We start from the raw sequence: 26,794 nt of genomic DNA on the forward strand, positions 1-26,794 counted from the left end.
AAGGGAAGGGGGGGGACGGGGTGAAGGGAAGGGGGGGGACGGGGTGAGGGGAGAGGGGTGGACGGGATGAGGGAAGGGGATGCCTGGGATGAGGCGGAGGAGGTCCCCGGAATTAGAGGAACGGCGTGATGGGAATGAGGGAAAAGGGGTGCCGGGAGATGAACGGACCGGGCTTCCCAGAGGCGAGGGAAGGGGGAGGGTGGGGCTGAGGGAAAAGAGGTGCCCGGCATGAGGGAAGAGGGGGCGTCGGGGCTGAGGGGAATCGTGGAATGGTTTAGGTTGGAAGAGACCTCAAAGCTCATCTTGTTCCACCCATTGCCACGGGAGGGAGGGACACCTTCCATTATCCCAGGTTGCTCCAAGCCCTGTCCAACCTGGCCTTGGATACTTCCAGGGATGGGGCAGCCACAGCTTCTCTGGGAAATCCATTCCAGCCCCTCAGCCCCCTCACAGGGAGGAAATTCTTCCTGATATCTATCTAATCTAAACGTACTCTCAGTTTGAAGCCATTCCCCCCTGTCCTATCACTCCATGCCCTGGTATAAAGTCCCTCTCCAGCTCTCTTGTGCTAGTGCCTTGAGGCACTGGAAGGTGCTCTAAGGTCTCCCTGCAGCCTTTGCCTCTCCAAGCTGAACAACTCCAATAGAAGGGTGCTAGGTGTGTTCAGGGCACCATGGAGTAGGTGTCCAATCGCTCCTGCTCCAGGACCCCTGGGGTCACCTCATGGCCTAGCACAAGCCCGTGGTGGGTTTGGTGTGTGCACTGCTACCAAAATCTCTGTAATAATCAGCTTCATGTTTTCATTTTTATTTCCTTTTCTTGAAGTCTTACTCTCTCACGTTGTTACCAACTAGACAGCCCAGCAGGTGTGTCCAGGGAAGACATGTTCCCCTCTCAGGCAGGTGAGCCACTGGCAGTGCTGGTATAGAATTTTTAATGCCCACATCAGTAACCATGGCCCCAGTTACCTATTCCTGCAGGAGTTAGTAACTGGAGAGCACACAGAGAGCTCCTTCTCTTACCTCCTCCTCCACACACAGCTGGTATAGATATTGCTGCACATTGTTAAAATCCCACCTGAGTAAGAGCAGAGCCATCGCTTTTGGACCAGTCAGGAGGGTCAACGTTTTACTACTGGCATGGATACAGTGCTATTGCTCCTGAGGGCTCATCCACTTTGGGGATGCTCTGGGCTTGTCACCCGCTGTCCCTGGAGTTGATGTGTTACTTCAATGTAGCAGAAGGTGTAAACTGTAAATGGTTTTCAGGAAAGACTGCAGGGCTTATATTTGACTCTGTGCTCCTGCATGGTTTTAATACAGCAGCAAGGCTTTGCTTTCTGTAGCCTTTCCTTACAGCCTTTCCTCTTGGTAGTTGCTATTCCAATGAAAGGCTTCCCATGTTTCTTAAAAACATATATAAATGAGTTTATATCATGAACGCTTGTTCATTTAAACATTGTTAAAGATCCAGCTTTAACAATGTCAGTTTTAACCTTAGCAGCCAGGAAAATCTGAGTTTTAACCAATCAAGACAGAGTTTCTCAGTGCAGTAGGGATTTTCTTCCCACACTGTCTGTTACTATCACTGCACAGCTATTGCAAGTGTGTGTGTCACATACTCCTTTAGCAAGCAACAGGATGGCTGTTGCCACACTGTTGCATTCCAGAGGATCCTGGCTGTGAAAATCAGCATGCTGTGCTATTCTCTACCTTTTTTTTTATTCTGTTGCTTCAGAAAAAGAAAAGTTTGTACGGGTATCTCTTTCCTTTGGCTTCTGTGAAGGGAAGAAACAGACTTTGTTGACAGTGGCAGTGGCACACCCCGTTCTCACTACCTGAACAGGGTTTGTGAAAGGTTTGCAGCCAGTGTTTTCTCCTTCCTCATCTGCTCAGTCCAGATGACAAAAACTCAAGTTATCAGCTTTTCACACCATGGATCCTGGGTGCCAGATGGAAGAGTCTGTAAACAGAACTAAACTTTTTCCTATTTTAAAAACCCATTAACTTGTGTTTCACCTGTCTGGGCCAGTGATTTTTAAGTTTGTTTCCAGGTTTACCTTGTCATGCTCAGGTGTTCTCTAAGATAATGCTCATTTTTTGTTCTTCCACAGGTGGCTTTCACCTCCATTTCACACTGACCTGGTGATCAGGTGTTTGACCCAGTATAGATCTGTTCTCTGCTGTGAGATGAGGAGCTACAGAGCCTCTAGAATCACATATAGGTAAAGTAAAATCTAAATCTGCTCACATTTATAACCTTTTGGAGTGTGTGGAGGAGCAGATGCTTGGGTGAGGAGTTTTAAAGAAACACAAAAGGTAACTTGTTTCTTCTGTTAGAGCAAGGGAAAGCTGATATTTGAAAAACTTTCCCAAATGAGCCTCTGCTTTCCTAAGCTGCATTTCTTTTGCGCTCCAGCTAAAGGAGCAAGAAGGTAAAGGAGTGTAACTGACTGCAAAGGAACCACTGAAGCTTTTTACACAGTCTCCACTGGAGTAATGGAGTATTTTACAGCTTTTGGTGCACTTGTGCTCAGAAGATAACCTGCAAAGTCAATATTGTTCTCCTTTCACAGCTGAAAAATTAACAGAAATTAAGTTACTGACCCCAGTTCACAGAGCGGATTTGTGTTTTTCAATGTTTTCCCAGTCGAAAAAGTACCTTTTGTGGCACAGTTACAACAGCACCTGTGGCAATACCAACAGGTGAAGGTAGATGGCCCTAAGGCAACCTCTAGGAAGCATCTTTGTGCACCTTTTCCTGTTAATAAAAGATTAGCTCAGTATGAGATGTGAATAAATCTTCTGCAAAGCCATGAGACCTAGTGCTCCAAAATGCATCCTTTTGTTAACATTTTAAATACAGATGTCAGTTACTGCAGTCAATCAACTGCAACATACAGCTGTGCATCTCTGTAGACTGCACATTTCTATATTCTTGAAACAAATATATAACTGCCTGAAGTTACAAATGTTTTATGTATGCTTCTTTCATAACCCTAGTTATTAATAGAAAAAAGGTAAGTTTTTTTTTTACACAGTTTGTGAAAATACAACTACTTCTTGTAAAATGAAACTTTATTCTAAAATGTATCCAAAATTGCAAGACACAAGCACCATTAAACAGATAAATAGACATATATTTATGTACAGAGAGCATCAAAACACAAAACAATTGTTAATATAATTCTTATACCATTTTAATGAGTATCCATCAATAAAACTTTACAATTTAAAGGAGACTTTTCAGTTGCAAAACAGTTGTAAAATCATATGTATAAATTATGTTTACTACAATTCCAATAACAGAGGCAAAGTAAAATACAAAAATAATAATCAATACTGCAAATTCAAATACAAACCCCAAAAGTAATGCTGCACAGGTACGTATGTACACTGGATGAAGTCATGCAGCCAGGCAGTGCAACAAATTAACTGCTGAGTTTAACTTATCACAAAATGGAACCACCATGTCGGCAAACAGAAGAAAATATACTTTTGTAATAAATCATAGTGCATTTTGAAGTTAGACTTTATAAAATGATTGTTGAGTGATATACTTCTAATATTCCCCATGTGATCTGAGATCCCCCCAACTCCTTTTTCACAAAATAAAATACAAATGACAAAAGCTAAAAACCCCACTGTAGAACAGAGTCTGATGTACTGGTACCATCTTCAATTTTTTTATTTTTTTTTTTAATTCTCGGTATCAGACTTGTTTGCAAGTGTCCATGTCCACAGGGACACAGATTATTCCTTGCTACCAGAAGTAAATCTTTCACGCTCCAATGCTATCTCCATAAACTGCACCTCACACAATGCCTGGACTGCACTGGTTTGAGGAAACACAGCTGAGCCTTGGAAAAAGAACCCTTAAATCCTTAGGAAGTACAGAGAGAGAGTAAATGAATGATAGAGACACCTCATTATTCCTGAAGCTTCTACCCCTAATTGCTTTAATTACATAAATAGAGATTAACATAAGAGGCTTTTATGGCTTGGGTGAAATTTCTGCTAATTTGCTGGGCGAGTGCGAACCCCGAGTGTCCCCACAGGGCTTTGCCTTTCACAGTGCAGAGGGCTACAGACTCTTGTGTTGGTTAAAGAAAGCCTCAGGTAACTCTATAGAAAAATACCTCTGCAATGAAAATGTGTTAAAGGAACAAAAGATCCAAACAGAACCTCTGGAAAACCGTGACTTCTTGAGTAGCTGCAGTACTAAGACAAGGCTGTCACCTTTCAGGTCTGTGTTGGTTGGTGTAGCATAAACACGCAGGTAAAACTGGTTAAGTGTCAAAGTTAGATGAGATAAAATTACACAGTCTGACACCTTTTTTTTCCATTAAAATCTTAAGTGATAAGCACGCTCAGTGTTTTCACTAGGAATTTACAGCTAAAATGCTACATTTCTTTGCCGAAAAGACATTTACAGCAGCCTGTAAACTACTTAGGAGTTGCTCCCTGCATCCTTTGCGCAGCCAAAACCCCCTTTTGAGCCATCACTAACTTCCAAGACAACAGGAGTTTTGAGCTAAAAAGGGATGCAGAAGAACACCTGTATTGGGTAAATAATGTAGCAATTTTATACAGCAGCACTTCTGAATTTCCAACATGCAAGCACATGTAGAGAGAAGCTAAGAGACAGCATGCACTGCAGTGTTATGTCATTGTGCTTACGTCTGCTGAGGGCACTATGGCATTTTCACCAAGAAAAACATAAATGTTAGCCCCAGAAGACTAAAATAGTCAGTATTAATGAAGCCATCAGCTACTGTTGTAGTAAAGAACACCCCAAAAGAGGGAAGCTTGTCTGCTTGTAGCGTATAGATACTGAAGCTGAAGAGAATTACAAAGGCACAATACAAGCCTATATGTCTTGTAAATTATATATATTCATATATTTCTGCTCATACCACCTCAAGATACTGAACGGTACAATAATAATTGAAGGTACAAATGTTATTGACAGTGAAGCACTACAAATAAATGACTTCTGGAGAAGACAGCTTGTTACTTGCTACATTTTTACCCTTCCTGGTGAAAACCCTCCACTGGCTGACAACACCCATCGAGATATTCAACAGCACGATGATCCAGTGAAAAAACTGGAACAGTGTCAGATGACAGACAGAATGGCCTTACCTATCTGAAAAGCTGTCAATGAGTGGCTGCCACAACCATCTTTCCCACTGTTTTACCTTTGGCTCAGAATGCCCAGAGAAACCAGGAACAGCAACTGGAAATTCATACCCATTTTTACACAGAGCTGAGGCTGAGATAATCCACGAAGGTAACATTTTGGTTAACTTCAGTACTCGAAACACTGAACAGCAGGCAGGGATTATACCAGCACATCCTAAAACACAACTCTCAGTTTTTCTATTCATAGCAACACAAGACGTGTATCATTTCCAGCACTGAGTGATTCACAACTTAGGAAATAAAGTGAATGGATCAATATTGCTCCTGTTAAACTCATAAAAAATGACACCTAATTTTGTGGGATGGAGCTACATGGCAACTGGGGAGGCGGCTGCTGTCCCAGCTCAGCTGGGAGGACATGGACAGTCCACGAAGGTGAAAGGTGCAAGCTACAACATTTGTGTTTTTAAACTTCACCTGTTCCTAAGATCACAACAAGAACTCATACAACTGCTGTCAGGATTTTGTACCAGCAGCGCGTGAAGGAAGGTATCAAAGTGAACTGGAATGAGATGGGTGCGGTGCAGGCCTGAGCTGGAACCTGCTGTAAACAGGCTTTGCCAACCCACCGTAAAGCTGCCTGCAGAGATCTGCTCTGTTTGGCACAGGATATTCCCTCATCTCCAAACCAGCACATGAAATCACAATACATTTATCACACTTTTACAGAAAGAAAACAAAACAACATAAACTGCCATTGCTACATGTATTCTCTCAATCCTCAACCACAACCTCCTAGATTTATTCCTTAATGCTCTCAGGAAAGGAATCTTTAGCCACACCCGGAAAGTATGAACATTAATACCTTAGTTCCAAGCTCACAGGTGAATTTAAAAGCTGCAGACGCTATTGCTGGTGTTGATTGATCTATGCAATGGTTTCTTCATGTGTTGCTTACAATAAATGAATCGGTGCAGGCAACGAGGGAGCCCACTTAACAAATAAAGGTGAGCATTTCTAGGCAGGTGTAAACCTTCCAACAAGTTAGTTAAAGTTACACCTGTTCATAAAACCTGCAGTAAAAATAAAAGAGCAACTATGGGGCAGAAATCTAATGTTTAAGATTGAATTCAGAAACTCATCTGTAAGCCGCTCAGATTCAGGTTCAAAGAACCTGCACTGTTCCTGTCCTTACCAAGCTCAAATAAATAAACTTTTGTGCAGAGGTATCTAAAGGCAGTTGTAAACTCATGGATTCATCCCACCTAATTCCAGCTGTTCATCAGTGGCGGGGGCAGCTGATGCCATCATACAATCTTCCAGAGGCATCTCCTCTCCTGTCCCTCCTCTGACTTACACAGGAGACCCAGGATGGTAATTTTTAGCCAGCTGAGATTATGGCAGGATGAATCAGGCCACAGTGTGGAGCGGAAACAAGTCTGATGTGGTGGCACAGTATCACCATGACAAACTGTCTGTCACAGTCCTGCCTGAGGCTCCAATGCAGACACGCTCTGGGTCAGTGACCCACACTATCCGTGTCTTTACAGTTCCCAGTCTGGCAAGGAACTTTTCACAGATAAAAAACAGTGAGGCTTGACTTCATGATGATCCCCCAAAGCCAGATCCGAGGCCATGTGGGGTGGGATCGCTGTCAGGCAGCATCCACACAGGCTGCTGACTTCCCAAACCCATCCCACAGGCTGCTCTGAAAATACAGACAAGGTCTGGAGGAGTTTGTAGCTGGAGTGGTTACTCATCCTAACACAACACACACACATGTTCACGTATTTATGATGCTGTGGGAAGTTTGTATCTCCACGCCTCAGCTACGGCATGGATTGGCTCTTTGCGGTAGCTGTCAGTAATGAAGATGAAGTACACACTGAGGAGAAATACAGCGGTTCTGTAACACACAACATTTGTGAGATCCCCAATATTATCAATATTAATGCTTAAGGTCAGAGGCAGTATCGAGTTTTGCATGCACTTTCTACATTAATATTTATATTGACAAGTTTAATTCTTGCTGGTTTGCAAAATTACTGAGGTTTCCATTACTTCCAGAGACTGGAACATTGAACATTTGTTTCATTTATGATGTTGAAAGTCATTCTTTGTCTAAAATACACCTACAAATACTTGGGATTATGGGATTGGGATTGCCCTGTTGTTCTCTGTAAAGGGCTGAAGTAACTGTAGAAATATTTTTTGATCTTAGAAATATAGGGAGTTTATCTACATATTGGACTGTAAGTGTGAGAAACATTTATTGCAAGTTCTCCAAGTCTTACATGAAATGGTGAAGGTGCAAAGTCATTAAGACTGCCTTGATTCAAGAGATTAATCTAGTAATTTAAACTATCAATAAAAACATTTAAAATAATCCAAGTAAGAATCCCCTTCAACTTTCCAAGCTTTTCCACCTTTCCCATCATTGCCTTTCAGACTAGACAGGACTTGAATTTCTGATGTCAGAAACCAGCAAAGAACACACAGACATTTTCAGGTCTTTGCTGTACATCATAAAATACTATAAAAAAGAATCCATAGTCCAAGAATTCAGGTTACTTTTCTCTCTCAACAGACAGAGAGTTAAATTCTCCTTAAAATACCACCTCAGGTGGAGCCTGTGGTGGGTGGGGAGGAGGACACAATAGGGAGGACAGCACCGTACCTCCTGCATACCCTTAAAGATGGGTTTCAGTCTTGGCACTGATGCAGTTTTTGGGAAAAAACAAAGACACTAGCTCACACGTCTTTGTAAGGCAGCAGCCTTCCCAGGCGCTGTACCTGGGGCACCCCTTTGCCAGGGGACACCTGCCCAGGTGTGACACCTCCCAGGTGTGCAGGCAGCCGCAGCTGGGATGCCACAGAACCTGCTGACCTGCAGCTGCCTGCTAAAATCCAACCGCCAGCTCTCAAGAAAGGGTATGAACTGGGTTGGATTCTCTTACATTACATTTAATATTCCTGTAAATGGCTTATAGATCTGCTGTCTGAAATAAATTCTGAAACCATTACGCATGCTTAACAGAGCTTCAACTCTGTGTGGACAGTGAGTGTAGAGGACAGAACAAGGACTGTTGCAGTATATAATACACATGGCTGTACAATCAAATGCCACCTCTTGCTTCAAAACAAGAATTTACAGCAGTAAGCAGTGGTGACAAGATTTCTTAGACAAAACCTACAGGAATTTACAGAATATGCACTGATCACCTAGGTTATAATACCAGCAGTAGACTACACAGAGTATCTTGTGCAATGTGAACAGAGTTGACAATAGTTTACTAATGCTTTAAGTAATTCACATAAATATGCTAACCCACCAGCTACCAAATCTTCCTCCTCTTCCCACCAGAACCAGATGTATGTACAGAAGTTCAGGAAAAAAAAGGTGGGTTTTTTGGTAGCTTTAGACAAACATGCACAAAATAGATGCACTGCACGGGGATACTTGCCACAAAAAAAAGCCCTGAAAACTGGTCTCCAAGCATAGCATTGATTCACACTTCTCAAACAGCCACAACAAGGCTAAAAATGTTTATTGTTTGGATGCTTTTTGTCCTGGAAAAAGAATAATAAAAAAATTTACTTGATTCTTAACTAACAGAAAGCTCCAGCTTTACTCAAGCCACTATTTCATGTCTGTAATTCCAGCTCTAGTTTAGGAACTTGTGTTCTCTTCCTTATCTATTAATATAAATTCAAATCAAATCAAAACTACAAGTTAATCAGAAAAATTAAAACAGACTTGAAAAATGGAAATGAAAAATAGCTTATAATTGCTTTTGAATGTTGTTTATTGACAACAATTTAGCAATGCTGCTTTGCTTTCCCTCTAAGTTGTTGGATGTGCTCTGTGCTCCTGTTAGAGATGGCTTTAGTGTACTTCTACCTTAATTAAATACATCCTGTATTTGGGATTTTATTTCCTCTAATCTGCATGACAAGAATCGTTTTTTATTTCAAGCTATGTTATGTCATTGTTAGGAGCCATTGTTAGGTGAGCCTAATTTGGGAGTCTGTGGGATGCTAGCATTCCTGATCTGGAGCAGTGAGAGCTGTCAGGATGCTGCACTGCCACTCCTTATCTGTTCTTATGGTCAAAAGTCTCTATAATGAAATAAACTGTCTACAGCAGGGCTGTAGTTACAGATGTGAACAACTTTCTGCAGGTTTATTGGGCAAAATGCTCTTATTTTTGTGCAAAGATCTGGCACAGTACATTTAACGGGAAAATCCAAATGAGAGAGGATAAAACACGAAGATTAAACAACAGGAAAAAAAGCCTAAAACATCCAGTTCACCCAGTTGACAGTTTGACTCCTCAAGGATCAGAGCAGTTGTTCCACAGCCAGTGATTTTTCCCATCAAAAGCAATTACTGATGATTTCAGTATCTCTGTAACAGCCCAAACTCCTAAGTTGTACAGTCTATTTCCTAGCACACTCAGGGTACTGAGAAAACACATCACCTTTCCAAATCCCCATGTTTTGAGCTGTTTTCGTACGAAAACTGTTGCTAAAAACTGCCAGGATTTTCTCTTAGCAAAATGAAGCTTCTTGTCTCAGCAATGTAAAATCTTAAAGGATCCCCAGAACCTACTGGCAAGAAGAGTTGTGCAAGTTCTCAAGAGAACAGCGAGGTAGTGAACAAACACCTTATTCCTGGTGGATTATCCCCGGGTCCTGAACCCCCTGACCCTGGGAACAAGCTTGCTCAACCACTCGGTCAACTCTCCTGAGACCACAGAACCCTGGACCTCCCATGAGACACACTGAAAGCACAGGACAGACAAATTAAATCACTGCTTGTGAATCAGGTTCATTCAAAGCCACCCAAATGAGATATCAAGAGATATGCTTTTGGGGATGTGGCAGGAGCTTTCAACACCAAGTCCACCTGTACTACTTACAACTAGGCAGCAAATGTGGTTTTGATCTGATTTCTCCCAAAACCCACATCTTTCAGCAAACATTTATGACACTGAATTCAAACAAATATGAAAAAAAAAATCAAACCAAAGCAAAACAAAAACTCAAAAAGTGATTTTTTTTTCTCTCTCAATTTCTTCTTCACACAAAAATTAAATAGTGGCTAGAAACTGACCACTTCAAATTATAACCGAAAACTGCGTTTTTATTAAATGTGAAAACATGTACCCAAGAAAACCTTTATACATTTTTATGGCAAGTTTTCCCATTACATGAGAGGCTTTCTTACACACTTCAAGCTTAAATGAAGAACAGCGACCAAACAGAAGTTTGGACTAAAACTGCAAAGCTGTTGGCTGTGTTGGGGTAACTATGGCTGCACGATTTAAAACAAGGTGGAAGGACAAATTCACAAAAATAGTCAGTGTAGTAGTGAACAAAGCTCTAACAAAGTAAGAAACAGAAGAAAGCCAAATCTGCTCCGCATGTCAGTACTACTGATACATAAATGCTCCTGCACTGGTGATAACTGTAAAATAATGTCTGCTTAGGAAAGACCATCCATGCTCAAAAGCACGGTTTTAGCATATTACAGTCCTACTTTCCTGAAGGAAATTTCCTGTATTCTTAAATCTGTTTAAAATCAACAATGTGCAGGCTTAATTTCAAACCAAGGCCAACTCATTGGAAGGACCAGAGTTTTAATGTGCTGAATAAGATGATCCATTTTTATCTCTAAATTTGGTAATTTGTTCCCAATATATAGACAATATGCAAGCATGTGTTTGAAGTGGTATTTTAAATACTTTTTTCTTATTTTTCACGTTGAAACGTCATTTCAGTAATTTCAATGGACCCTCTGTATTTTGTTCTAAGTACTCAGTTTACACATTTACCAAATAATGTCACACCTTAGGTAAGTTACAAATTTGACCCAGATCAGGGTGAAGTCCTACCCAAAAAATGACCTTATCTGAGTGGTTTCATCCAAGTTTCAGCAGGAGAACTGGCACAAGCAGCAGCCTGTAGGACTGTGCCAATAATAACTTGAAAGTAGAGAGAGCTGCATAGAGTAAAATCTAAATCTAAGTCATCTGTCTTTTAATTTTTGTAGTTGTTTTGGATCATTAAATCCTGAATTAGATCCTTGGTGTGAGATGTCACTGTTGAAATAATTTTGGGGGGTTTATTTGAGAACTGTACTTTGTCAGGATTCCCATCCTTAAGGTCCAAGCACGACAGGAGCCACAGTTATATGATCACTTACAGTGAATTAAAGAAAAGTAAATTTACCTGTACTTTTTACATCATTAAGCTATATTTTACATTATTGAAATGCGAATGTGTAGGGTCAAATATTGAAGAATCCAATCCATATTTAGCCATCATAACAACAGATCAGGGCTGACCAGGAACAGGAGGAAACACTCAAAAATAATTAACTGATATGAGAAATAGAAATTAGGTGCAACATACATCAGCTGAAAAGTCATTTTGACTGGTAAGGGGGGAAAAAAGGAATAAAAAGTTCAGCACTGAACTTACTAGGGCTCTGCAACCAAATAAGAAATGGCACTTTTTTTGGAGTGCAACTGCAGGTCTTCCTCTTGCTCAGGCATACATGCAAATACCTGGATATTTTGTTGATCCACATGTCAGGCCATGTGCTTTACCTGTGATTCAGACAGCTTCTTCCTTGCCCCAAGCCCTGTTCTTGCCTGTACGAGGCTCAGACATGGTGATAAAATCTGGGTGATGTGCAGATAAATCTGGGTAAGAATACTCATTTTCATAGCTTTATGCAGCACGTTAAATACTGGTTTCACTGTGAAGTTCACAAGTGAATTCCAATTTCAGCTGATTTCTACAAGGCCAGAATACTTGCCAGAGTTCTCACAGTATGAAAGATGTCCTACTCCCTATTTTTGCTACTCTAAGATTTAATCACTTCTGTTTTTAAAAAGACTTATTTTAAACTTGTCTGAAAGACCCATTTAAAGATTCACCATTATCTATTTCTATATTAAAGAGCAAAATCTATCTAAAAGCCCAGAGGAAAAAACCTATCCTGCACCACTTAAAATAAAATTGCTCCCAGAGTTGGACAAGTTCTGACATTATCAATAATGCTGTTGCATAAGGACAAACAGCAGTTACACTGCTCCTGATATCTGGAGCGTAAGAAACAAAAACTCAGTGCTTGGGAATAGTCTTTCTTTCCACACTGATACTCAAGGTACGATGAAAATCCTACAAGGATTTGTAAGCAAAAGAAAGAAAAATGAACAAGGAAAAAGCCCAGTGCATATTAAAAAAAAAAATCAGCTGCTGTCGGTGGGGCTATGTGGGTATGAGAAATGTTGGACACACCAAGTAAATCAGGTGCCTGAAAGGACGTTTTACTCATGTATTAAAATGAGGATAACATATTTTGATAGCAATATCCAGTATATGTTGGCGATTCCATATAAGGGGCTTCCTTGACAGCTTTGGTGACCAGACTTCTATCCTGCAAAAGTGCCCAACAGGACACTTACCTGGGGTGTGAACAGGCTTTGACACCTGATTCACAGCCCCCATCTACCTCAGTCCAGGAGCCAGTGACATCACCTGACTGGAACTGGGCAGAAAAGAGTCCCCAGGTCCTTCCTGGAAGGCTACCATAGATAATACAGGTGTCAACACAGGCTGCAAGGACACCTGGACTCCAGGAACACACCAGTGGTGTGAGTGACAACAGCAAAGGGTCTGAGGAAATTAACACCTGATTTTGTGTTTGTAACTCAAGTCAATAGTGTCTCCATCTTTGGAGACAGCAACAAAGTGTTATCCAAAGAGAAACAGATGAATGTGACCTTCATAATCACTGGGAATACAGTCTACAAAACCATATAATGACTATATAGTTGATGTTTACAACTAATCAAAGTGGTTCTTATTACTAAAAGGTAATGCTACCAAAATCTTTGATACTTTAACATAATTTTAAGCCTCTGAGCATGAATAGCCCTAACAAGAGAGTGAAGTGTTAATCTTTTTTATTTCCATATATGATATACACATATAATACATGGAAATAAAAATTATTAGGAGATTGTAGTATTCCTTACACATCCCAGTACGTGCAGCTGCCATCACAACAAGCCTATCCCATATGCTCCTTTATCACAACTCATGAAAAAAAATCCCCTTGCACATGGACATACCACACCCCAGAACTGCTCCTCCTCTCTAAGTGGCTCTTCTGCCTGTAAGCCCAAGGAGGGAAATCTGCTTTTTGTCTGTGGCCTGAATTTTTGCTGAGCCACTTTGTGCCCACATTGCTGATCATCAGCCTGTTGATCACTACAAACTGAAAACCTCTGTTTTCTTGGGGGAGCTGTGAATCACTAGGAACTAAATAAATGTACCATAATCTTGGTTTCAGAGCTCTGCCTCAGGAGATATGGGACGGCTTCCAGAAGCATTTCTTTTAGGACCTCTTTCTCCCTTCTGTTCTCAGCTTTCACACCTAACAGGTTGTTCCACTCTTAAAATGGCCCAGAGCTTTGTTCCTCTTCTGTTCATGGCAAAAGGTAAGACCTTTTGTACTGCAACATTTTGGCCCAAAAAAGGCTGCTGACTGGAAAGTTTTGGGGGAATTAATTCTGGCAGACATGGTAGAAAACACACACCCAAGCAGCAGCATGGTGATCTGATTCACAGAATGGGCTTGTGAAACACTGTTTATAATTAGGACCATGAACTGTTACTATGCATTTGAGAATCACTGAAAACGAGAAACATAACTGTAAGTTGTTAGAAAGGGTTTTGGTGATAAGGACTCTACTGTATTTCCACTAACTACCACCCCTACAGAAGACCATGCTAAATAGAAAACTCATTTCCAAGGGCAGGGGAAGCCCGGTTCTTTATTGCTAGATTCTAAAGCAATTGGAGCTCACTTACAGTAACCTTATAGTACTCTATATAAACTGAGAAGCTTGTATCAAGTTCAGGCTTCCATTTAAAATAGATATTGCAGACATTAGGCTTCAATTAAAGAAGAAAAATAACCTTCAGTGCTTCTTTTCTTTTTAAAGGCAAAGTATTAAAAAAAAATCCCCAAACTATGTGAAAGTTATTAAATTTCTCAAAAAAAATTAAGATGAGCTTTCTTCTATTTCTTGAGACAGTACAATTTGTGATTCACAGGGTAGCTGGTATCAAACACAAGTTAATGAAAGCTCTTATAAGCAATTTTATTCCTATCCATAATGGCAGACATTAACAAAATCAAAAGAATTTATCATTTGAGTTCAACTTAAAAAATAACTTATAAAGCAGTGATATATGCAATGTAGAACAGTTCAAGAGGGGACAGGGAAAGCAAATTTTAATAATTAAAATGTAAACGTGAGAAAAAAACCGGAATAGAAGTCCCTACTTCTCATTTCTACTTAAGATGTGATGTGATACTATTTTACAATGTCCTGTGGGTGTCTGGATGTGTGTGTGTGTTTCTGTGTCACACACACACACACGACATTGACACACACATGTCACACACAGACAGTCTTGCAGTTCCACCTCGGACAGGTCTGTCACAGCACTCTTTACAGTTGTCTCAAGCATGGGACCCACTTCCTTGACAAAATGGGGGAGATGGTAGGAAAAGAAAAACAAACCAGGTGGGTCTGATTGTGTCTGAGATCCTTTAGTTAAACTGTACACTGGGACGAGCAATTTTCTTCTGCAGTAGCTCTCTGGAGAGGGCCAACTCACTGTGGTCTTCGTGGTGACACTGGTGAGCGGGTCACACACTCATTGTCATGCTAGGGGAGTACTGCAAAGAGAGCAATCCACATTTTAACAATCTCTTCTCCCCCACCCCAGGGAACCAAAACCATATCTGCGCCACAGCAATGGGTTCAGAGGTCAACACACTCCTTGAGCTTCCTCCTCAATTTGTGGCTGCAGCCTTTGCTAAGGCTGTAGTTCAATTTGTGGCATCGTAACTACCATTGTGCTTCTCTCATGTACAAATACAGCTGTTGCTGATAAAGGCAATGCCCTTGGAGGCTGTTTTGGTGTTAACTGGGTGATGTGATGAACCAAAACATCACTGCTGCTTTCCACGCCCCTTCCTGGCCCGTGTTGGCTACTGGGGGAATTTAGCTGGGCAGACTGGCTGCATTCATGGTTAGCTGAACCACAGAAATATTTTGGGGAGCTTTTTATTACCTTGTGGAAAGAAAGGAGTAAAGATATGTATGACTATGATTAAATTAGGCTTTTAGTCTGTATTATTTTGTGTTACCAGTTTCAGGAGGCAAGCTGCATCAGGGACTAGTGGTCATTCCATGCTGACTCAGGGACCAGTGGCCACTCTCCTTGGTGTGACCCAAAAATTCTATTGCCACGCAGTCACACTATCACAGTGACACAACTTAAACTGCAGCCCTCACACAAGCTACAGATGCCCTCAGGTTAGCAGTACTTCATTAAAATAATTAACAGGACACCACAACGCCTAGAAAAACTGCACATCTACACACCTAATTTGTTTTTAAATTGCAAGCTATGGACTGCAAAAGCACTTAATTTGGCCTAAAATTCTCTAAGTAGAGGTAGGTGTTCAAGAAGTATCAGCATTTTGAAAACTAACAGAAAAACAAAAAGATAAATTTGTCTTTGTAAAGCCAGGTATGCCATAAATATCCTGCCAAGGCTTGAGCTCCAAGCTGACCATTTCCAAGTGTCCAAGCTTATAGAAAAAGCATTTTGAATGGGTCTTCCCTGTCATCTGAGCTACACAGAATGGACTCCAGCTCAGAAGGCTTAAAGCAAAGCACCTGCTCAAGTGGGGAAACACTTTGGACAAGGAATCAGTTGACAGTCTCAAGGTGTTTATGATTTTTAACTTGTTATTAGCCAAGCACCTTTCCCCACCCCAACCAAAACTCCTAATGAACTGAACAGATGATCTGCCTGAGAAAGGACTTTATAATAATGCCTTTTCTGAGTAGCCAGGTGGCAAAATATGAATCAGAAAGAAGGCAATTCCCAAGGACAACAGTGTGACCCGTGTTGGAGAGGAACCGGTACCTAGAGCAGATCAGAATGTACCTGGGATGTGTAACAGAAGCCTTGTAGGCACACAAGTCAATAAAACCCTGAGAAAACTGGGTCCCTGGTTCCTCCAGGCAGGAAAACAGCATCCAGGAGCACCTAGAATCCAGTAAGTGTCTGAAAACACTGATTTTCTCTGGAATATAACTGATGTCCTCTTCCCGTGACCGATGTTTTGGTGACCTGGCCTGCGTGCTCTCAGCCAAACTGAGAGTCAGGGGCTGCCATGAATGGGGATCACGTTTAATGGAGGCTCTGTGGTTTTGGCAGACACTGAAACATTGGTCTTTTTGGTTGTACAAGACAATTTTCTCTAACACTCCACACAACATGAGTGTATGCCCACCAACAGCTAACTTGCAGAAACTCTTCCTTTTCACTAGTGAAAGAAGAAAACCCAAAAAAACCCTCAAAATCTGATTCCCATGAAATTTGCCACGGAGTTCAACTGTGTTGATATCTAACAAAACTGTTTACTTGCCGTAATTCCTGAGCTGCAGGTCACCAATTAGTAGTTAATGAAGTTACACTCCCATTTAGGGACCTAAACGTGGATTTAGAAACCCAACTTCAGGCACATGAGTATGGAAATACCACAGTCTTGCTCTGTAATGTATTTTACACCACAGTTTGCTGCCTCAAGCATTATTCATTAAAAAAAAAAAAAAAAAGAAGCATAATTTGACCCAGAATGAACGCTAGAGGGAACCTTTGCCTTTTATGGCTCTAATAGCACATGGCATATTTGCAACACGGAATCTACTGATGTTCTAATCACATACTTCAGTGTAAACCCTGCTCTTTCACTGACAACTGACCTCTTAACCCAGAAAAATCATTTCTGCAGCAAACCTACACCTCCCAACTTTTGGTTTTTATTCAAATTTAGAAGCTATTAAAAAACATGCACTACAAGCACTTGTAGTTTTTCTTTTTTTAAAACAAAAAGTCAGAAATAAAGGTTCACAAAGTAAAACAAGCCACCAACCAATGTAATGAAATACTTACGCTCTCACTCTGGAAAGGGTTTAGGAAGTTTCCACCCATCTCACTGTCATCTCTGGGAGTGCCAGGCTGGTTGCTCATGCTCATATTACTGGGAGAGTTCTGTTAAATAAGAATAAGTGTTGAAGATTCCAGTTCAATTCTCAGCCTCACCACGTGTGCCAAATGCATGTTTCACTCAGCACTGTGGTGCAGTGGGGTTTTCAAGGACGAAAAATCAGCGCCTGCAGGGTTCTGCATGATTCACTCACTAATTTTAGCCTGTAAAGTAATGTTTTCTTCCCTGAAGCAAGGATTGTTTACCTGTAACTCTTGTTTTCAGGTCATAGCCAGCATCCACTTCTGCTGAAGTCAGGAAAATCTATAAAAGGCTGCAGCAGGTGTATGAGAAAGTTCTGCCACAACATTAAATCGTGGTTAAATGCAGCCATGTCTGTGAGTGTGTACCTTGCCATATGTGAATTATGAAATAGGTACTTAGAGGAAGACACAGGATGGATCTGGTCTGCACAGACCTCTTCAAGGGCCTGTCCCTGGAGTCTTTGCTCACTGTGGTCATAATTTACTGAAATAGTAACAACCTAAAACCTCCTGAAAATAATTTTTTTTTTCCTTACAGAAGTGCACAACTACCTCTCCAACGTTCAGGAAGAGAATGGGTGAAACAAGGTAATTGTCAGAGAAATTATTCTGAGTCAACAGCTCACATATTGCACACACTACAATTAGTCAGGTGCCTTTACAAAGCTGATCTGAAGTTCCCTACCATGCCTGGGGCACAGACAATTCCCTTTCCATCCCTATTAAAGACAGGGATGCTTAGAAGACTCGTGATGGAAAAAGAGAAGTCAGAGAAAGGGAGGAGTGAAGTCATGAACTTCATGATCAAGTGCTTACATATATCATAGTCCTTCCCTTGGCTTTTTTTTAACCCAGAAAAACTTGGATGCAATATCAATATAAATACAAAATTAATTACATACATGACAATTAAAAGCCTAATGAGTTTATTAACATCAGACAATTAAGTCTGCTATTCAGTGAAGCCAGTATATAGGAAATATGATCAAGGATATAGGACATACAGATCAAAAACATTGATATCTATTGCTTTAGCTCAACCATAGTTACTGTACCTTAGGCAGGAATTAATTCAGGGAAGCCCTGTTGCCTGTGTGATGTAGGAGGTCATATTACACAACCATGTCAGTCCCTCTAGCCTTACAATCCATGAATATAAAGTTTAAAACCCACTAAAGCCTTGTCACATTTATTTTATTAATGCTCCCACACTTTTGCTCATTCCTGGGAGATTTGCCCCTATTTTATCTTGCTCTGTGTGGCACTAAGCTTTGAAATTCTGCTACTACTAGAGCACACCAGCCCCAAAGGGTCAAATTCCTGACAAAATCCCTTTTATAGTGACTCCAGGCTGCTTTTATGGCCAGTTGGGGTCCAGCACTGGAGCACAAACTGGGCTTTTCCAAGCTAAGTGTGGCCTTGATGCCTGTACAAATTCCATGGGCGTTGCAATAAACATTGGTTACTGATGTTTACTTCATATGCATAATTTCAGTTAATTTATTCCCATCCTCCCCAGTCTACTTCATAAAAACTTTATGCTCTGCAATTCAGCCAGTTAAATCAAAATCTTCTGTAGAAAACTCTGGATTCTGTGAGCTGTACTGATACTGAGTGAAGTAATTTTCTATGGACAACTCTCTACACCTGAAATTAGCAGCATTTTTCTTTCAGTTATTTGAAGAAGACATAAAGCAAATGTAATTCCTGTGAGTTATTCATTAAGGTTAACAGATTATGAGACTTTCAGGTAAATTTTTTTACCCAAATTTTCAGAGCTCCTGCCACTTGTACTAGCACATACTTAATGCCTCTGAGTTGAATACTAGCTTTAAAAATTATCCCATGGAAAATGAAATGCTTGGGCTTTTTTTTTTCCTTAAAAAATGCTGCAATTTGCAATAAAATACTGAAGAAAAACCATAGACATTAATTAAAAAGGTGCTGTATGGTGATTATATCACTGGAGGATTTTACTGAACCCATCACTGCATGGCCCAGCACAGCACAACTGGGGCAATGTAGTCATTTTTATCCATCACTTAACTTTCTGCAGAGCCTGAAGATGTTACAAAATATAAGAATACAGGGTCCTTGTTATTTATGACAGTTTACCAAAAAAGTTCATTAATTCCCAAGTTAATGATGATCACATATGTAGCAGTTTTATTTTTACAGAAGTGACGCACACAATCACAGCATTATTTTTGTAGATGCAAAACCCCTGCAGGTTAAACTTACATCCATTTCCAGCTAATGGTTGTGATAGCAAAAGAGTGCTTCTTCCTGAAACTACTTCTGAAGCCAGCTTTTGGGAACTAAACCTAATGATTAGGATATTTAACCTAATGATTAGGATATTAACACTACCTTACAAAGGTGGCAAAAGCAATCCTGCAATATCCTAAAGACACTGTCCCAAATTTACAGTTAACTGGAGTTGATTATCAGAACTGTTTCCATTTATCTTAATAATATTGAAAACTACAACATGATAAATCAGATTATGGACTGGGTACAATTATACATAATATAGATATAATAAAATAAAGATGCATAACAAAGAGCTTCGTAACAGAGACAAGGGAAAATAGTTCTAAAAATTCTAAATATTTGATCAGATACTCACTTTGGAAATACTGTCCATGTCTCCTGAGCCTTAAATTAAAACAGACAATTAATCAGTTTTGAACTGAAGTTAATCCTATACTTTTTTTCATAGAAAATATATAGTGTATCAAAAATATTTTAAACCATAACCAACTTGGGAAAAGTTTATAGTCAGTATAATCAATTCAATCAATTAATTTGAGGTTACATCAACTTTTGCTGTATTACACATACTGATAATAGTATCTCTTAGAAGAAACCAGATGATCCTGAAAACTAGAGTAACAGAAACCAAATGAAATTAAATATAATCAGTATGAGACTATTAATTTTTTCACATGCTGTAGTTGTCAGGTAAAGCCAAGAATAAAGGAAATGTGACTTTAGGATGGATGTAGCAAGAAAAGCTTATTTTAGCAGCAAAAGACACCTATTTTCAGGAAATACAAATTCTGGAAGAGTACTGAATGCAAAACTAGAAGAGTATCCTAGGAAAACAACCAAAAAATGGAGCTGTGGGAGAAGACTGAAATAGCTCAGTATTTGATACAGTCAGGCAAATCAAGGCTGAGAAGGAATATGATTCCTCCTCTCTATAAAACCACCATATACATAGATTTTATCAAGAGTTATTTTCTCACAGTCCAAAGGATAATTTTTGGTGGAAATAGGGAAAATATTTCTTTCTCATCATCAAGAGCTGTCAACAGATATCCAACAGAAGGGTTGTGGTCCAGAAAGCTGGAGAGGTCCAAGAAAATAATTAAGTGCATGGCAGGTATATGTAAAATCCTTCCACAACTGTTTCAATTTAATTTTTCATTTTAGCTAAGAAATCAGGCTGTAGAAAGTGACAGAAAGAAGGTGTGGCTGCCTTTTACAAAGGTTTTCATTGATCTGAATGCAATGTGCATCAATATTAATTAAACCAAGAATCCATTTTAGTATTGAAATAGGTAAATAGAGGCTGCAAAGTAATCTAAAATTTCACGGACATTCTTTCTTTTAAAAAAATGTAATTTTATTAGCAATAGGTGTGTACTGCTGAATTTTAACTGTTCCAAAAAAGTCTAGTGCTAAGGGAGGTGATAGCTTTTTTTTTTCTCGTCTTTAATTTCTCCATTTGTTTCAGCTTTTCCAGTTTTCAGGAGATTTTTACACACTTTCATCCACAGAACTCCAAGAACCAGTCACAGAAAATAGCACTGCCGTTGACAATTCACCATGTTGTCAATAGTTACTGTCATTACCTAATGATCCATTCATATGATGTGAATCCATTCCACCCAGTCCACTCATCGGCCCATCTGACCCTGGTCCCAGAGGAAACTACAAAAGGAACAGACATTAAAAACTGTACAAATATTTTTTAGACAACCTAATAAAGAGAAAATATTCCTCAAGAGGAAAAATAAAAACAGTAAAGGAAAAATTCACAGTCTCAGCTCTGAATGAGAAGGGACTCTCAAGTTCCATTCAGACCTTTAAGAGAAGGTCTTCCACATGAAGACAGAAAACCATCATTGCTATTGGTCACTTTAATGATTTTTGGAGACTGTCATCTCTGTAGGCTGGTCTATAACTTAGGAATAATTTATTATTTACTTAAACACTATATGTATGACTTTCCAACCTGCTGGTGCTGACCCAGCCCTACTCCCATTGAAGTTACAGGGAACTTTATTACTCCCTTAAATTATTAATTTAAGTCATTAATTACCAGCTTTCAAACCCTGACTGCTCCACATTACCTTTGCAACTGGAGCAGTTTCTGTCCAATTTCATATATTAATCTTAAATTTACCTCTTCACAAAATTAAAGACATCAACATTATGGCAAAAACAATCTACAATTTACTGCATAATGATTTATCAGTATTTATAGATAATTATTTTTAAGTTACACTGGTGATTTTTTCCCAAGGGCCCACAACTGAAGTGCCACCCATAAGAATGGAAAACTTAGCAATAACGCTACCTGATGGAAATGCAATGTTTGGATACACAAAAGGCTGCATAATTCAAAGAAACATACAGCTAAATTCATATTTACATTAGGTCTGTTGGGTCCAGGAGGTACAGCATTCATTAAAGTGTACATGTTGTCTCCAGAGTTGGTTGAATCTGTAATAAGATATTATTTTAAGCGCTAATATACACTTTTCAATAAAACTACTCACCTAATACATTTCCTGTCATTTCTGTGCCTGGATCCCTGATACACAGTGGCAAGATAATGGAAGATTTTATTGCCTTTCTACCCATTGCTGCCACACAACAGAGCTATGAAAAGAAAAAATTGCCATGGTCCCTCAGTAGCTACCTCTGGTCTCTGGTTTTTATGCATGACTGTTAAAAGGTTTATAAATCACCAAGTATCTGTAACTATTTAATTCCATATTGCTGTTTCCTGGAGTCCTAAATTACTTCACTCATCTTCAATATTCTCTATAAAACAGGAGTTTGTTTCTGATCAGTGCTTCCTGCAATTTGTTTTCCATCTGGAAGAAAAGATAAAACAACTTTTCCTTACACAGACTGTGAGTTAGTGAAAGTTTTTTACTCTCATGCCTGTCAGTCTATTTGATTTTGGGTATATCCAGCTCCTCAGTGGGACACTGTGCAACAATCTCCACTCTTGAGGGAGGCTTTGTCTTCATGGTATAGCATGGTGCAATGCTTCAACCCCCTCCCCCAAATGTTGAAAACCTAAAGAAAGTCTAAATGCATCCCTAAAGGTACAGCATGATTTAACAGAAAATACTGGCAACCCTGGAAAATCATTTTTTTCTGCAAAGAGAATAAAGAGAGCTCAGCACTCTGTACCCAGACCCTGCACAAGGCCATTCCACATCCAATGCATTTCTGTGTACACAGGGAAGTTAAATCAAGGCTTTCGTCTACAGCTTCATCTTCCTCAAATGACTCTCTAAGTGTTAATTTAAAATAAATAACTGAGTTATATACAGAGCACTATATATCACTAGAACATTCAAACATGCTGTCCAAAGAAAAGGGGGACACAAAAGGCTTTCAGCCTATAAAATCAGCATTTTAAGTTATTTTTAATATTCAGTAAGGTAGGCAAAAAGTTCTTTATCCAAGATACATCCCTGGCTCTGCCCGTGTCCTGCTAGCTCATGAAAAATACACATGGCTGGGCTGTGGGAATCCTTGAATTGTTTGTCTCAGGGGAGAGTAAACACTTTGGCAAAATTTGTGGGTGGCCAATTCCTAAGTGTTTTCACACTTTGGAAAACAGAACTTTCAAAACATCTTTACCTTAGGTTGCTTTTTTTAAAAAAACAAAAATCTGTGGAATTGTATTTAATGAAAATAATATTATGGTGCGGTAAGTTTTTATGGTCAGCTAGGAAAGTTCCCTGCCCTCCGGTGCTGCAGACGACAGCAAGTAGGGGAAGAAAAACCTGATGCAGAAAATATAAATCAAATAATTTATTATTTGACACTTTACTAAAAAATATAATTTGTGTGCTTCCTAAAATCCATTATGATTTTATAATTTCCAAGTACATTTCAGTACCTGCAGGACTAGGCATGATGGGTGTTCCTGGTGGCCCTCCACCTCCTGGGGGACCCTGGAGACAGGAAAAAATGTCAGTTAGCATGAAATGAAAGATTAAAAAAAATTCCCAAACATAAAAAAACCATCAAGGAACACCTGTTTTTTTAAAGTTTCAGGTATTTCTGGGTCACAAATCTGTTCAGGACTAAGAATACAAACCACTCTGGTTGTTAAACAGGAGTTTTAGGATTCTTACAGAATTTCTCTAGGAATTTTATTCTAATAATCCTAATCATTTAGTAAGAACAGAACCAGAACGTTTTGTTTCCTATGTTTGCAGAGCCACTAATATCTTTAAGTAACATGAAAAACTACCAACTTCCACTGTGGCAAAAATGTCTATGTCAATAAAAGTTAAATATTGACTTTCCATAATAAAAACCAGTCAGATTGCTAGTAATACATTATTTTTCCATTGCCACGTGACTATTACTTTCTATCTTTTGTTATAATTCAAAACAGTAGATATACTATTTCAGACAGGAATTTTTTTTTTTTCAGTGGCAGCAAATAAAAGGGTTTGGTTGTTCCTGTCTGCTTACAGGGTATCTATCCATATACTTTTTATCCATATAAACATATCCATATTTTATCCATATCTAGGCATGAAAGACTATCCATGTACTTTTTATCCATATACCTGTGCACTAAATCTCACTAACTTGATTTTTAATGTCTCTCTTTCTATGTATTTTTCAACATCACATAAAGAGATGCAGAAACCACTAACTGACCATTTATCAGAAAAGTTACTTGTCTTCATTAATTTTTGCCTCTAATTGTAAATTTGCATTTACTTTCATTGTTTGTTTATTTTCTTCTCTTACAAACCCTTCTGGTATCAACTATTTTCATGTTGAGAGTATATTTATATTTGTATATTTTCTATATTTGTGCATTTATATATGTTATATATACTAATATATTTCTAGAAGTGCATATATATTAATATATTATACATAGATTATTCCTATGAAGTTCTAAAAGTGTGTAGTTCCAGATCACAAATCCTCTCACAAAAAGCCTTCTTTTAGGAGCTCTCTGGCCTTCCCTCATCCCCGAACACTTGCTTTCTATGAAGCCAAATATTCCCAAAATACGTTTAAAATCTCCAACAATAACTGGTCACTAATGCTGAGAGCAAACCCACAAACCTCTTCCACACAGAAAGAAATTTGTGAAGTTCTGAGTTAAAGGAACTGGTTTGGAGATCAGCAGATTTGGGCTGTTTCTTCTAAACATGTGGCAAAAGGAGGACCACAGCACTTGTGGACACTTGTGAGAATCATAACCTTTTCCACAGCTAACTGCATAAATAAAGGACAAAATAAAATGCTTTTAAATATGTAATTCTCTCCTATTACCCTGTGACACTAGTTCTATACATGTGATAAAAACAGTCCACACAATCTACCTTAGAAAGTTCATCAGACACACAAATAATCCAAGTACAACAATAACTATAACAATGAAGAGCCTAAAACAATAAATAAAGTTAATCTCTGGAGGCAGAGACAAAAAACAGTGCTATATGTAAATATTTTTTTCCTGGAGAAGTTCAGAAGCTCAGACAAAACACTGTGTTACCCAGAAAGGTGAGAAGTTTTTTTGCCCATTATTACTGAAGACAATACATTTGTATTAGTTATAAAAATGTTTAGTGGAGTCAAAAAGCACTGAGGGCAATTCTGACCAGACTGATAATGGTCCTACTGAAGAACACCCACATCTGTACCAGGAATGGCTGAAAAAACACCTTGCTGCAGATCAGATGTGCCGCTCCCAACCAATACACGGGGGCTCCTCTCAACATCTGGACTGGGTTTTTTTGCTCAAATAAAATGTGATGTCAAACAAACAAACACACACAAATGTACTTACTACGTAGTTCCCAGGAGATGCTGAAGAATAAGGTATCTGTAATATCAACAGAGACAAAACACTGATTTCCTCTGCAGTAACATGGGAGTCCCTGCAGCTGCAGGTTAATGCTTATTTTTTTAATTAGGGTAATTAAAATACACGGTTAAAATTATGGGAAAAATTACTCTGTCATCAAAATAAACATATTTTCAGCACTATTAAAATATTAATTATAAAAATATTAAAATATCAAAAGGTTTAATATTATTAAGGTAATATACTTTATAAGGTTTATAAGCTTCAGCAGCACATACTTGCATTTCAGTCCACAGGACTTCAGAGCCATCCAAGCATGAAATGAATTTGTACGTTCTTACAGATACATAATTTTGATTAAAATCTTAACTATAAAAGGAAAGAAAACTATCATACTTTTCAACTCAGAAGACACCTCTACTTCTTTGCATTATGGGGTTTTTTTTTTCCCCAAGGGCAGTTTACATTTCAAATTCAAGTGTGGTGTTTGTTGAAGAGGATATCTGGAGAAATCCTATGAATAATCTGATTTTCTTCTTTATGACAGCCTTTGCAATTATTCTCTCCAAAGTAGCTCCAGCCAGTGCTGATGCAGGAGAAGCAACTGTGCTGACAAATACAAATCTGACAGACAACTTGTCAATTCACTGATTGTTACGAATACACCTATTACTGGACTACTCAATTAATTTCAGAGAATGAACATATTTCAACTATCAGTTGAAAAATATCCATTTTAATCAGGTACCTACATGCAAAAGAAAACTGAGGAAGAGTTTCAGCTCTCCCTCTCCCCAATTGTCATTACTAGAATTAAAATACCAAAACTGAGAAAGCAGAAAGAACTGTATAGCAGGAAAAGCCAGACCCACCTTATCCAAATGCAAATGCCAAAAATGGACATTTTTAAACTAATGATGTGTGATCCCTGAATGACAATGAAAACTTTGTGTTTTCTGAAGAAATACCAGGCACTGCTGCTCATGTGAGATCCCAGGATAACCTTTATGCTATGGAAGTGCTGGACTTGATGTAAGGATTCCCCAAATACAAGATGTCAAATATATGTTTAATATTGACTTACAGAATTAGCATTGGTTGGGTTTGGCCATGGTCTGCCACCCCCAGGGCCCCTGTAACAGAAGATGAATGATGAGACACAGAACCATCCCCATCGTCTGACCACCTCTGGGGAACAAAATCTAAATTATCTATCTCCAGGGAAGGAAGAAGGTTGCTTTTTTCAAACTAAAGTGAGTTTATAAACCATGACTACACCAAGTTAAAATGCTAGAGCAAAATTCTCATTGTTGCACTGCTATTTAACCAGTTGGTGAGTTGATTAATTTATTTACTGTGAAATTAATAAAATAAATAAACTTTCAGTCATAAAACAAGTGATCTTGCTCACATAATTA

At 39.1% G+C, this 26,794-nt stretch overlaps 2 protein-coding genes across 11 annotated transcripts in view; one reads left to right on the forward strand and one right to left on the reverse strand.

The window, feature by feature from the left end:
• The window catches only part of LOC113943419, a 22,155-nt gene extending 225 nt beyond the window's left edge, over positions 1 to 21,930 (forward strand). The window contains exons 2-5 of one of the 4 annotated variants that reach the window (XM_027635200.1): positions 826 to 902; positions 2,114 to 2,224; positions 17,820 to 17,869; positions 21,024 to 21,930. In XM_027635200.1, coding sequence (XP_027491001.1) covers positions 826 to 902; positions 2,114 to 2,224; positions 17,820 to 17,869; positions 21,024 to 21,094 — 309 coding nt within the window. In that variant the 3' untranslated portion in view covers positions 21,095 to 21,930. Of the gene's footprint in view, positions 1 to 651; positions 903 to 2,113; positions 2,225 to 2,418; positions 3,027 to 10,905; positions 11,001 to 13,511; positions 13,660 to 17,819; positions 19,060 to 21,023 lie in introns of those variants that run through there. The other 3 variants (XR_003526313.1, XM_027635199.1, XR_003526312.1) reach the window with 3 other exon arrangements.
• SSBP2 (single stranded DNA binding protein 2) overlaps positions 3,119 to 26,794 on the reverse strand; it is a 136,474-nt gene continuing 112,798 nt past the window's right edge. For all 7 annotated transcript variants that reach the window (XM_027635198.1, XM_027635196.1, XM_027635194.1 and 4 more), the window contains 8 exons: positions 26,461 to 26,509; positions 25,359 to 25,394; positions 23,436 to 23,490; positions 21,945 to 22,015; positions 21,142 to 21,220; positions 19,911 to 19,939; positions 17,204 to 17,302; positions 3,119 to 14,909 (listed from right to left, as the gene is read on the reverse strand). In XM_027635198.1, the coding sequence (XP_027490999.1) occupies positions 14,880 to 14,909; positions 17,204 to 17,302; positions 19,911 to 19,939; positions 21,142 to 21,220; positions 21,945 to 22,015; positions 23,436 to 23,490; positions 25,359 to 25,394; positions 26,461 to 26,509 (448 nt within the window). In that variant the 3' untranslated portion in view covers positions 3,119 to 14,879. The remainder of the gene's footprint in view (positions 14,910 to 17,203; positions 17,303 to 19,910; positions 19,940 to 21,141; positions 21,221 to 21,944; positions 22,016 to 23,435; positions 23,491 to 25,358; positions 25,395 to 26,460; positions 26,510 to 26,794) is intronic.

Source organism: Corapipo altera, unplaced genomic scaffold, assembly GCF_003945725.1.
Source record: "Corapipo altera isolate COAL_440 unplaced genomic scaffold, ASM394572v1 61411, whole genome shotgun sequence".
In the NCBI taxonomy this organism is placed as follows: domain Eukaryota; kingdom Metazoa; phylum Chordata; class Aves; order Passeriformes; family Pipridae; genus Corapipo; species Corapipo altera.